The sequence below is a fragment of the Zootermopsis nevadensis genome, unplaced genomic scaffold (genome assembly GCF_977971745.1).
Source record: "Zootermopsis nevadensis isolate Lab colony 2312 unplaced genomic scaffold, Znev_1.0 Znev_ptg000011l, whole genome shotgun sequence".
NCBI classification, from domain to species: domain Eukaryota; kingdom Metazoa; phylum Arthropoda; class Insecta; order Blattodea; family Termopsidae; genus Zootermopsis; species Zootermopsis nevadensis.
Window position 1 is genome coordinate 15,282,272 of NW_028259143.1, and position 12,992 is coordinate 15,295,263.

Consider the following 12,992-nt stretch of genomic DNA (forward strand, 5'->3'; position numbering starts at 1 on the left):
CATCCCAACAATTACTCCATTCACACACAGAAGAAGGCAATGGCAAACCACTTCTGGATCATCTGCCAAGAACGTATATGAACAGATCCCAGTCCGAGAAAAGGATGGAAGGATCCTGTTCATATGGACCTGTCGTCAGACAGAACACTAAATAATAATAAGATGAGGTGGTCTAGCGGTTAGAACGCTGGCCTTGTAATCCTGGGGTCTCGGGTTCGAATTTATAACTTGTGTTGGGCAAGGCCGTGGTCTAGGCAACACGGAGTTTTCCTCCGTGGCATCCCAACAATTACTCCATTCACACACAGAAGAAGGCAATGGCAAACCACTTCTGGATCATCTGCCAAGAACGTATATGAACAGGTCCCAGTCCGAGAAAAGGATGGAAGGATCCTGTTCATATGGACCTGTCGCCAGACAGAACACTAAATAAAATAAATAAATAAATTATTCAGAAATAGCCACGGTGGTCTAGCGGTTAGAACGCTGGCCTTGTAATCCTGGGGTCTCGGGTTCGAATTTATAACTTGTGTTGGGCAAGGCCGTGGTCTAGGCAACACGGAGTTTTCCTCCGTGGCATCCCAACAATTACTCCATTCACACACAGAAGAAGGCAATGGCAAACCACTTCTGGATCATCTGCCAAGAACGTGTATGAACAGGTCCCAGTCCGAGAAAAGGATGGAAGGATCCTGTTCATATGGACCTGTCGTCAGACAGAACACTAAATAAAATAAATAAATAAAATTTATCTGTCTGATACGGAAGATTAAATGTTCGCATGAACAGTTTTCTCCAAGTATTAAATTTTCCCAAGATTCGGTTGTCACGCAGCAAACTGAGAATCATTGTTTATGATCGATATTAGCGAAATTTGGTTTCTTTCTTCTTGTCTTCGCAAGTGGTTAAATCTTCGTCAGATCGTGGCCAAAAGAATTACAGGTGCAGCAGACTAAATGTTTCTTGAAAGAAATTCTGGTCTGAATATCTAACGCGTGCCAGCACTGTTCATAAACATCATTCGCGATCAATGTTCAGTCAGTTTTGTTTGCAAACAATGGTCGGAAAATTGTTGGCCTTGGTATTTGCCCAACTTTAAAGTCTGAAGAATTGTGTGTAGTCCTACATCTTCGCTGTTGAATCGTGGGCGGAAGATAAGCATGAACGACCTGAGGAAAATCATGTTTTATCTAAGGGTGTTTCAGTTAATATTATCTACTTTATGAAGATTAATTCCAGAGCCCTATTTTGTAAGGCACTCCGTGGATCTTGTCAGCTCCTGCACATCTCTATACTTGTGTTGTTGAAGGCTCTTTGAATATTATTCCATTGGTCTAGTTAATTGGGTGACACCCAAATGGCTTTGTGGACTGCCTTGTGTGGATAGAAGGAGTCACCAATGATAAGTTCGTAAGTGGAGCCTAAGTCAATGAGGTACTTGCCGTTTCAAGAGCTTCGTTTCCTATGATTCCTTCTCTGTCCTCATTGTCTCTTCCTATCTGGGCGTTCAAGTCTCCCATTAGAATGATGATTTCCTGTATCTTGATATACCTTATAGAACTTTCAGGGTGTTCGTAGAAGCATCTTTCTCTTTTAGGGAGGTTAAATTTGTCGGTGAATAACACAGAATTATAAAGGCGTTTCTAGCTCTAAATTTAAACCGCGCTGTAACTAGCCGCTCTGAAATTGGTTGCCACCTAATCAAGCTAGACTCTCTGGCTTTCTTGCTAAGAAGGAATGCAATTCCTGCAGCGTGCGTATCTCTGGTCTTCGTGGTAAACTCTCCGTGGTTTCTGGAGTCCCAAGATTTCGATGTTGTATCCTTCCTTTTTAGCTGTTATTATTATTATTATTATTATTTAGTGTTCTGTCTGACGACAGGTCCATATTAACAGGATCCTTCCATCCTTTTATCGGACTGGGACCTGTTCATATACGTTCTTGGCAGATGATCCAGAAGTGGTTTGCCATTGCCTTCTTCTGTGTGTGAATGGAGTAATTGTTGGGATGCCACGGAGAAACCGGCGAAGCCCCCGGAGGAAAACTCCGTGTTGTCTACACCACGGCCTTGCCCAACACAAGTTATAAATTCGGGCACCGCCGGGAATCGAACCCGAGACCCCAGGATTACAAGGCCATCTTCAGACTTACCGCCGTGGAAACCTCATATCCTACTCCGTTAGGTTATTTTTGGCCAGGTTTCTTTAGGATACCTTTTTTTGCGTTTGGCTGTTTACTTTCCGTTAAGGGAGTATGTAGGATAAATGTTTAAATATGAATTTGAATGTTGTAATTTAGAATATGGGAATTGTGAATTTTTCAATTTTGTATTTTTAATTTAGAAAATTTTAAAAGTACGGTTATTCACAAATGTTCAAAAATTGGAAATTTAAGTTTTTAAGAATTTTGTAATCATGAAAAATTGAAAATTATGGAAATCAGAGATTATGGTTGGTTTATTTGTGGGGTCAGGCTAGGTGAGGTAAGGACAGATTAGGTTACATTAGGGTGGGTTAGTGTAAGTTAAGTCAGGTCTGGTTAGGACAGGGCAGTTTAATTTATGTTAGGTTAGGTTCAGTTTGTTTACCTTCAGTTAGGAAAGTTAGGTTAGATAAGATAGGCCATTGTTAGATAATTTTTAAGTTGTTTTTTATTTGACCAGGTTGGTCAGAGCACTTAAAAAGAACTGCCTGAAGATGGCCAATTAAAGTTTAAACATGTGATCGATTTTTAATAAACATTGAAACTGCAATCAGCAGTTGTTGTGTAGAGCCTATTCACCTAATTTAAACACGTAGCCTTTCATTCACGAAGTATAAACAATGTTGCCAACACAATATAATAATAGTTTATTAAGTAACAAACATAATTGAGTTAACGAAGTGTTCTAAAGCGAGCACGTCTTACTCATCTCTTCTTGCGTCTGGTTACAGACCGTGGTTTCAGGTGATACTGCTTATTTAATTTGTTGTCATGTATTCTATTGTACTCATATACTATGCTGGTGTTTGTTATGTATTAATCTTTTGCAGGATTTCTATGCCTCTACATCAGCATGGGTAAGAATAGCAGTTGGTGCTTCTGTTTCATTCTTGTTTCAACATAACCTAAATGCAGTGGGCTTTAATCACAACTTTTCTGAAGAACTGTATATTTCTTTGCATTATATAACATATTCAAATTTAAGAGTAGAAAGTTAAGATATTTTAAGTTTATTACTATATATCCAAATTTTTGTTACGCTAAGAACGAAATTTAATACTTTCTTTCTACCGGAAGTTTTTGATGGAAAACAAACACATAGGCCCATTTTCTGTTACAGAGAATGATTCATGTGCTGAATGAATCCATGAGTATGTTCAGTTCTTGATATTCAAAATATTTTATTTTATTTATTTGTTGATTCTGATACATTTAGTCTAGTACGAGAGGATTGTTTAGTAGCTTATATAATTATTCAACTGCCACAGTACGTAGTACAGTAAAACCTCTCTAACTTGGACACTTGCGGTTCCACGATAATGTGTCCAACTTACAGAGGTGTCCAGGATAGAGGGAAAGGGGAAAATCATCCTTTCAAATTGTGGTGTAATGACAATGTGGTAATTGTTGAGTATTATGGAACCCTTCCCAAAAAGGAAATTCTTGATAAGAAAAATCAAAAGAGTAAATTAAATTTTTACAAATTTTGTTTTCACTAAATTAAACTTGCATGGATAAGCTGAAAGGGAAGGGCGCCAATACTTTATGTTTACCGACAATGTAATCTGTTTACTTTCATAATCTAACTACTGTAATTTCTGTTAACACTGTTTAACTCAGTTGCAAGCACAGTACAGTACAACCCCTCTATAACGCGGTTCGCTATACCACGGTTCCAGATATAACACGGGTACCTCATGTCCCCCATAGCGCAGCAAAAAAGAAACAAAGTTCATCAATTATCCTTCACACAGAACTCAAAATTATATTAAAATGCAAGACAAATTAATTATTTATTACTTTTTCCGTAAAAATCAATCATAGCATAGTGAAATAAGTATGTATACTCTTAAATGGCGATAGTCTATCAATACTCTATAACGCGGGTTTTCCCGTCCCCCGCGACCCGCGTTATAGTGGGGTTGTACTGTACTGACAATCAACTGACCATCAATACGTACTGTAGTCCAGTGAAGGGTTTAACAAAGGAATAACTATACACTTTCAATGCATTCGGATGATGTGTTCAAAGTCTCACACCCTCAACCATAAGCTAATCCTCAGGTAGAAGGCATTCATTAGTCAGAAATTGAAAACAACAAAATACTAACTGTAAATGTTTCCCATAAAAGTATTGAAGCTAAGTGCATGAACCTGTCCAACTTACAACAAAAGGGGTGACCAAGTTCCAGGATAAAGGGGTGTCCAAGATATAGGGTATTGTGGATATGTAAAATTATAGGATATCTGTTGGTTCCAATTAAAAGTGTCCAATATAGAGGGGTGTCCAGGATATAGGGGTGTCCAACTAGAGGGGTTTTACTGTACTTTAAAAACAACTGAAGCCTCTGTAAGGATAGTATTAACATAATTTAATTATGTGTCCAGAGATAAGAATCCATATCTTAAAGTCAATGATTGTTATTACAGAAGTCTTTAATTTGGATTGTTATATAATGCAAACATGCCTTACATCACAACAATAGGTAAATTTTCTGTTCTGCTTAAAAATTTTGTGTGTGCATGTTGTGCTTTTAACATGTGTCTGTACTAATCAGTTAATTCATAATGGAGGGAACAGCTTGTTGCAAATCAATCAAACTGGTAGCAATAAAAATGTCATAGGATCTTTTTAAAAACAGGTAGTGGATTGCATGAAGTCAGCCACGTGCCAGCAGAAAAACCAGTAACACTGCTTTGTTTGTTGTTGCCATGAATGAAATATTGCTGATTGCATCTTATTTATTGTGGTATGGGGCAATAAAAAAAGAGCAATTGTTTAGGTACACAAATCAAACTTAATACATATTGCAGGGTCAGGCAATATTTTGATTAGCATTTTAACCTCTGTTACTTTTATTGTCATCGTCATGTGTTAGGTCCCACAGATTTTGTCAGTATTTAGTAAAGGAAGTCGGTTAAAAACGTTGAGTTCCTTTGCTGTTTAATTCATTGTGTCATCAGGGTGATGAGTAACACATCGCCTTGAGGATGGAGGCAGCAAGGACCTCTGAAATGTTGGTAAACTTCTACCAGACTACATGGCACTGCAACCTAGAAGACAGCCATCTTTGGATTCACCACTGAGAAAACCTCAAATCCTGTATGATCTGAAGCTTTCATGGTGACTAAGTATAATGAATTCTTCTTGGGCTACAAGACGGAGAAGAATTCATTATACCTCAAATCCTACTTAATACTGGAGTGGATAATAAAGAATAGATTAAAATATACAAAACAATAATTTTGCCTGTTGTTTTGTATGGGTGCGAAACATGGTCTCTCACTCAGAGGGAGGAACATAGATTGCAGGTGTTTGAGAATCGGGTGTTGAGGAGGATATTTGGGCCTAGGAGAGAAGACGATGGGGTATGGAGAAAATTGCATAATGATGAGCTTAAAAATCTGTACTCCTCCCCCAGTATTGTCAGGGTGATTAAGTCGATAAGAATGAGATGGGCTGGGCATGTAGCGCGCATGGATGGGACAAGAGGTGTGTACCAGGTATTGGTTGGGAAGCCTGAGGGGAAGAGACCTCTGGGGAGACCTAGACGTAGATGGGAGGATAATCTCAGGCGGGATCTATGGAAGATAGGAGTTGAAGGAGACTGGATTTTGTTGGCCCAGGACAGGGTCCGGTGGAGGGCTTTGGTTGGTTCGGTGATGAACCTTCGAGTTCCGTAAGCCATTTGGTTGGTTGGGTCCACTATTTGGGAAGCCTGAGTTGAAGAGACCTCTGGGGAGACCTAGACGTAGATGGGAGGATAATGTCAGGCGGGATCTGTGGGAGATAGGAGTTGAAGGAGACTGGATTTTGTTGGCCCAGGACAGGGTCCGGTGGAGGGCTTTGGTTAATTCGGTGATGAACCTTCGGGTTCCGTAAGCGATCTGGTTGGTTGGGTCCACTATTTGGGAAGCCTGAGGGGAAGAGACCGCTGGGGAGACCTAGACGTAGATGGGAGGATAATATCAGGCGGGATCTATGGGAGATAAGAGTTGAAGGAGACTGGATTTTGTTGGCCCAGGACAGGGTCCAGTGGAGGGCTTTGGTTAATTCGGTGATGAACTTTTGGGCTCCCTAAGTCAGCTAGTTTGTTAGTTAGTGGGAAAGTGCGGATTGGATTAATTTGGCTTTTGCAGAGACTAAATGACAAGTAACAAGTCATGATTTTGGGCATGTGGATGGAAGCAGATTCTGTCCCACTGTCTTGCTGTAAATTGTAGCACAGTTGTCATGAGAGCTGTAGTCTATTCTAAATGCTGATAACACTTCTCAAAAATGTCATACATGTGTGTATATTAATAACTCCAGAAGTACCTCTCATTATGTGAAAAGTTTATGTTTTAGAACCATGTTTACTTCTTACATAATAAATTGATATTTCTTGCATTATCTACTGTCTAGACAATAATATACATAAAACTAAATATACAAACGTAACTTCAAATCAAAATCTTAAACAGAGCCATAATGTAATATGTAATAAATCATTTGAGAGTGTTTACAAATTTTAAGCTTCTGGGAACAAGGATAACAAATAGAAATGAGTTTTGATGATGAAGTTAGTAGAATAATTAATTCTGGAATAATTTTTGCCTTTTCTCATGTTTGTTTCAATCATTATAATCCTCTCTGCTGTCTAGAATGCCAAAGGTTTGTTGTTTTGTATAGGTGTGAATTGTGGTCTCTTACTTTTAGAGACAGCACAGGCTACAGTTGTGATAATCGAAGGCATGTGTTACTCTGAAACATTAGTAACCACTACAAGACCACATGGTGTCAAAATCGAGAATGCCAGAATTAACACTTTTACCAACATAACAAAATCGGCTCCCATAAATTATGAGTGTGTGAGAAAGTGCACAGTAAAATATTTTAACCAAAGATAAATGAAGTAAATGAGCAGCGCCGGATATTACGCAGTGGACGTTTCAGGCTGTGATGGTAGAATGTAACTAGGATGGGGTGAAAGGAGGAGTATAAATTTTATTTTGTGGGTTGACCTTTTAGAGAACACACACAGGGGAGATCAAGAAAGAGGTGGGAGGTTAATATTAAAATTGATTTTAGGGATATTCATTGTGATGATTGGAGGAAAATGGAATTGGGTCAGGAATGTGTCCAATGGCAGGCTTTGATTTTGATAAGATAGTGTAGTTGCGTCATATTGTGACTTATTAAATTAAAATTAATTATTTGGTTTTTCCGTCAAATCACAATGTATTTAAAATAAAATAATTAAAATATCATTCTGTGTTCCATATCGAATAATCTATTTACAATTGGAACATTTACAACATGTTTCGGTTTTATTAAACCATCATCAGGTGTAAAATTATATTAATAAATTTAAAACTCAATTACAAACTGATCTACGAAAAAAAAACTACACTACGAAAGAATTGTAAAAAATTGTAATTGAGTTTTAAATTTATTAATATAATTTTACACCTGATGATGGTTTAATAAAACCGAAACATGTTGTAAATGTTCCAATTGTAAATCGATTATTCGATATGGAGCACAGAATGATATTTTAATTATTTTAATTATCTTATTTTAAATACATTGTGATTTGGCGGAAAAAACAAATAATTAATTTTAATTTGATTTTGATGGTGTTTAATCTTCTGGCTTTGGTAGTACATTGCTAGTATTCTTTCATGGAAATCCTTTGTTAGTTTTGGACAGTCCTGCTTTGATGTACAAACACTGCATGTTTTGAACTTTGTTATAATTACTTTATTGGGATTATCCCACCCAAAACACTTTGTGGTCTGGTCATAGCATTCTTTTGTTATTTACATGTTTATTATTTCTTTCAGGCTCTTCAAGTTGCAACAAATGTGACTGAGCAGAAACATCATGTGTCACGAGATAAGAGAGGTCAAATTCTGGGCAACCTTCGAGGCTTCCGGGGTTGTACAGTTTGGTTTACAGGTACGTTAAAGTTTTATTATGCATGTGGCTCATGAAAGAATTTTTGATGCCTTGTAACAACAGATTGTAAATATGCCACTGGTATGTAAGACTTGAGGTTTTCACAGCGGCGAGTATGAAGATTTCTGTCTTCTGGGTTGTTGCGCTGTGTAGTCTGGTAGATGTTTACCAACGTTTCAGAGGTCATACTGCCTCCATCATCAGGGCGATGACGGAGGCAGTATGACCTGTGAAACGTTGGTTAACATCTACCAGAATACACAGCGCAACAACCCAGAAGACAGAAATCTTCATACTCTGATGACGGAGGCAGTATGACCTCTGAAACGTTGGTAAACATCTACCAGACTACACAGTGCAACAACCCAGAAGACAGAAATCTTCATACTCTGATGACGGAGGCAGTATGACCTCTGAAACGTTGGTTAACATCTACCAGACTACACAGCGCAACAACCCAGAAGACAGAAATCTTCATACTCTGATGACGGAGGCAGTATGACCTCTGAAACGTTGGTTAACATCTACCAGACTACACAGCGCAACAACCCAGAAGACACAAATCTTCATACTCTGACGACGGAGGCAGTATGACCTCTGAAACGTTGGTTAACATTGACCAGACTACACAGCGCAACAACCCAGAAGACAGAAATCTTCATACTCTGATGACGGAGGCAGTATGACCTCTGAAACGTTGGTTAACATCTACCAGACTACACAGCGCAACAACCCAGAAGACAGAAATCTTCATACTCTGATGACGGAGGCAGTATGACCTCTGAAACGTTGGTAAACATCTACCAGACTACACAGTGCAACAACCCAGAAGACAGAAATCTTCATACTCTGATGACGGAGGCAGTATGACCTCTGAAACGTTGGTTAACATCTACCAGACTACACAGTGCAACAACCCAGAAGACAGAAATCTTCATACTCTGATGACGGAGGCAGTATGACCTCTGAAACGTTGGTTAACATCTACCAGACTACACAGCGCAACAACCCAGAAGACAGAAATCTTCATACTCTGATGACGGAGGCAGTATGACCTCTGAAACGTTGGTAAACATCTACCAGACTACACAGTGCAACAACCCAGAAGACAGAAATCTTCATACTCTGATGACGGAGGCAGTATGACCTCTGAAACGTTGGTAAACATCTACCAGACTACACAGTGCAACAACCCAGAAGACAGAAATCTTCATACTCTGATGACGGAGGCAGTATGACCTCTGAAACGTTGGTAAACATCTACCAGACTACACAGTGCAACAACCCAGAAGACAGAAATCTTCATACTCTGATGACGGAGGCAGTATGACCTCTGAAACGTTGGTTAACATCTACCAGACTACACAGCGCAACAACCCAGAAGACAGAAATCTTCATACTCTGATGACGGAGGCAGTATGACCTCTGAAACGTTGGTTAACATCTACCAGACTACACAGCGCAACAACCCAGAAGACAGAAATCTTCATACTCTGATGACGGAGGCAGTATGACCTCTGAAACGTTGGTTAACATCTACCAGACTACACAGCGCAACAACCCAGAAGACAGAAATCTTCATACTCTGATGACGGAGGCAGTATGACCTCTGAAACGTTGGTTAACATCGACCAGACTACACAGCGCAACAACCCAGAAGACACAAATCTTCATACTCTGACGACGGAGGCAGTATGACCTCTGAAACGTTGGTTAACATTGACCAGACTACACAGCGCAATAACCCAGAAGACGGATATCTTCATGCCACTGGTAGTCAGAAGGCCTACATTTTCTGAAAACAGATAAGGTTTCTAAAGTGTCATATTAAACCAGACAACCTTGTGGTGCTATCTCAGCTGATTTGCATTTTTCTTTACTTAAATGCATGTAGATAACGGAACTTGGTGTTTATTGAGGTTTTGCCTTTTAAACAAATTCTATGAATGTTAGTGAACCAAGTTAAAATATTGTATGTGTGGTATGTCTTCACTTTTTACAGATTTATACTTTTGATGAATTTTGAGAGACTTTGTTAGTGGATAGTCAGTTAGTAATATAGGTCTGGAAGTGACTTGTTAGTAGCCAAAATCAGATTAATCTGAAGGTAAATATGGCACTGCCACACGTAACTCATTGAAGGTGAAGCCATTGCTAAGTTTTACTTTATTTTTTATTTTGTTGTTGCAGTTTTTGGTGTTAAAAGAAATTTTTATCCCACCTTGTCATAATTATTCAGTCTTGTTGGTAAGCCAGCTTCTTCAAAAGAAGTAAGCTCTGAAACATAAGTTCTAATATCACTTCAGATATACAGAACTACTTAGTGTGTTGAGGTGAGACCAAATATGTCTCTTTTTTCAGAATGTACAGAGTTTTTCTGTTTCTGAGAATCGGCAGTTTATGCATTACTGTTCATATTTTCTGAGGAAAAATGTTTAAAAAGAACATGTTTTGTAAACTTCCTGCAACTTATAAATTTTTATCCCATCCTTATCACCAGTCACGACATTTCCTTATTGGCCGAGTCGTACGTTACAGGAGACTTTATTTGCAATAACGAAATTTACAAAATTCTGTATTCTTATTCTCCATAATCTTTACTTTCTGATTCTCATATTTTATAAGCAGGGTTATGCCAGTTTTATAAGTTGATTTCTTTGTATTCATATTTTTAACTTTGAAACATGATCTCAAAGTAAGATATAAAGCAGTAATTCTACAAATTGTTTGTATATATTCATAACTTGGTCTGCTACTCTGAGTGAAGGAAAGAGATTGAAGATTTCCGTCTTCTGGGTTGTTGCGCTGTGTAGTCTGGTCGATGTTAACCAACGTTTCAGAGGTCATACTGCCTCCGTCATCGCCCTGATGACGGAGGCAGTATGACCTCTGAAACGTTAGTAAACATCGACCAGACTACACAGCGCAACAACCCAGAAGACGGAAATCTTCATACTCACCGCTGTGAGAACCTCAAGTCTTACAAAGATATTGAAGTTGGAAATAAGTACAAATTAGATGTTTTGTAGAATATTTGTATCTGTAAGCAATGAACTAAAAGGAGAATGGAGAAATGCACCTGAAGACCTGTATGGTTTTGTGTTCTTTGTCTCATATTTTATAATGGTTAAATGGAGGAGACTGAGACAATCTAGAAAATAAGACAATCAAAGCAGTGCAGGACAGTAAATGCATTTTAATTCTACAATTTATATTCCTTTCTTTATCTCCTTAAGAACCCATATAAAGTTTTGAGCATAAATTAAGTGCATTTTACACATATTTATTCATACGATGTAATAAAATATTATTTTGATTATTCCACATATATGTTTGATTGCTTTACTTTATTTTTCGTACTTTAATTTGAAGTAATATTGATATTTCTTTGTTACTCATTATATCAACACCTTGGACAATAATTAGACCCCTAAACAGGGGAACAAAGGCCAGTTACTGTTGATTCTTAATCATGGTTATCCTGCCTTACGAACTGTTTGTTGCCGTCAGCATGCTGGGTGGACTGAAGCTTGTGAAATTTGTTCAGTTGGAGATGATGGCCTGGCTGTAACGTCACTGATGGCTCTGAGAGAATGATTATTAAAAAGTAGGTTCTGCTCTGTTGAATTTGTCTTGTGTGATGAAGATTGCAGTATTAATTTCGATTTGAGTATATGAAAGAATGCTTACCAGGTATGTTATTCCTTAATCCTAAGAATCTCAGCTAATTATATTTCTTGCTTGGTTTAATTTTTTGTATGTTTTCCTAACAGGTTTGTCAGGTGCTGGTAAAACGTCAATAGCCTTTGAGTTGGAGGCTTTCTTGGTTTCACGTGGTATCCCTGCTTACGGACTCGATGGAGATAATATCAGAACAGGCCTCAACAAGAATCTCGGCTTCTCCAAGGAAGATAGAGAAGAAAATATCAGACGAGTGGCAGAGGTGGCCAGACTGTTTGCTGACAGTGGAGTTGTCTCTCTCTGCAGTTTTGTTTCTCCATTTGCAGAGGTAATACGACATGACATTTTTTTATTAGTTGTATAATTTATTTCCTCAAGACATTATAGTTCACCAGCCATTTGCGGTGGTTTATCACCTCCTCACGATCTGTCAATTTTCCAATGAAAATCGCTATTGTTCAGTTAAACTTTTTTGTGATAATCTTCTTCTTCTTGTATGGCTCTCCGGTCCGTATTCGGTCCATGGTCTCCTCAATTCTCCTCTTCCATTCAGTCCGTCTGTCGGAGGCTTTGATTGAGGTTTCAAAACATCTTCCTTTTTACGGTGCAAGGTTGTTAGCCTTGCGACTAACCACCAACCTGGAGGACCAGGGTACCTGCCTTAGTCTGACCTCTCCCCCTCGACCAATCTGGCTAGGGAGGCCCTACCAGTAGCTCTTGGGGTCACTGAGGTACTCAAGCCCCACCACCACGACAAGGTGCAGGTGGGGTTTTTGTGATAATACTCTATGGATTAAAGAAATTGTTTTTTTTTTTGCAACTAATTATCAGACCCAAATGAATACATGGTGATTAATATCGTATTATTTTGATGATCTTTGGCATTATTGTCAAAATGCTGTTTTAAATTAGGTATTTACAGCTGCCATAGTTTGCTGTATCTTTATTGTCCTATTTCCTCACTGCTCTGATACAGAACTTATCCCATATCCTCTATGAGATTGGACACTAAGTCAAGTGCTCAATTTACACTAAAGCACTATGACTAAACGTAAAATGGCCTGATGACATGTCGGAAATACTCTTTCACTACAATTATATAATTGGAAGGAGTGCTTCATGAATTGACAGAGATGTTCTTTATATAATTTTCAAGGACGGAAGGAAA

The 12,992-nt window shown here is 38.4% G+C and overlaps 1 protein-coding gene across 7 annotated transcripts in view; it reads left to right on the top strand.

Annotated features, from left to right (window-relative positions):
* Nucleotides 1-12,992, top strand: part of Papss (3'-phosphoadenosine 5'-phosphosulfate synthase) — a 55,155-nt gene that overhangs the window by 23,886 nt on the left and 18,277 nt on the right. For 3 of the 7 annotated variants that reach the window (XM_087347422.1, XM_087347423.1, XM_022062181.2), the window contains exons 2-4: nucleotides 3,033-3,059; nucleotides 8,029-8,143; nucleotides 11,917-12,152. In XM_087347422.1, coding sequence (XP_087203548.1) covers nucleotides 3,033-3,059; nucleotides 8,029-8,143; nucleotides 11,917-12,152 — 378 coding nt within the window. Of the gene's footprint in view, nucleotides 1-3,032; nucleotides 3,060-5,307; nucleotides 5,327-8,028; nucleotides 8,144-11,916; nucleotides 12,153-12,992 lie in introns of those variants that run through there. The other 4 variants (XM_087347424.1, XM_087347425.1, XM_022062183.2 and 1 more) reach the window with 2 other exon arrangements.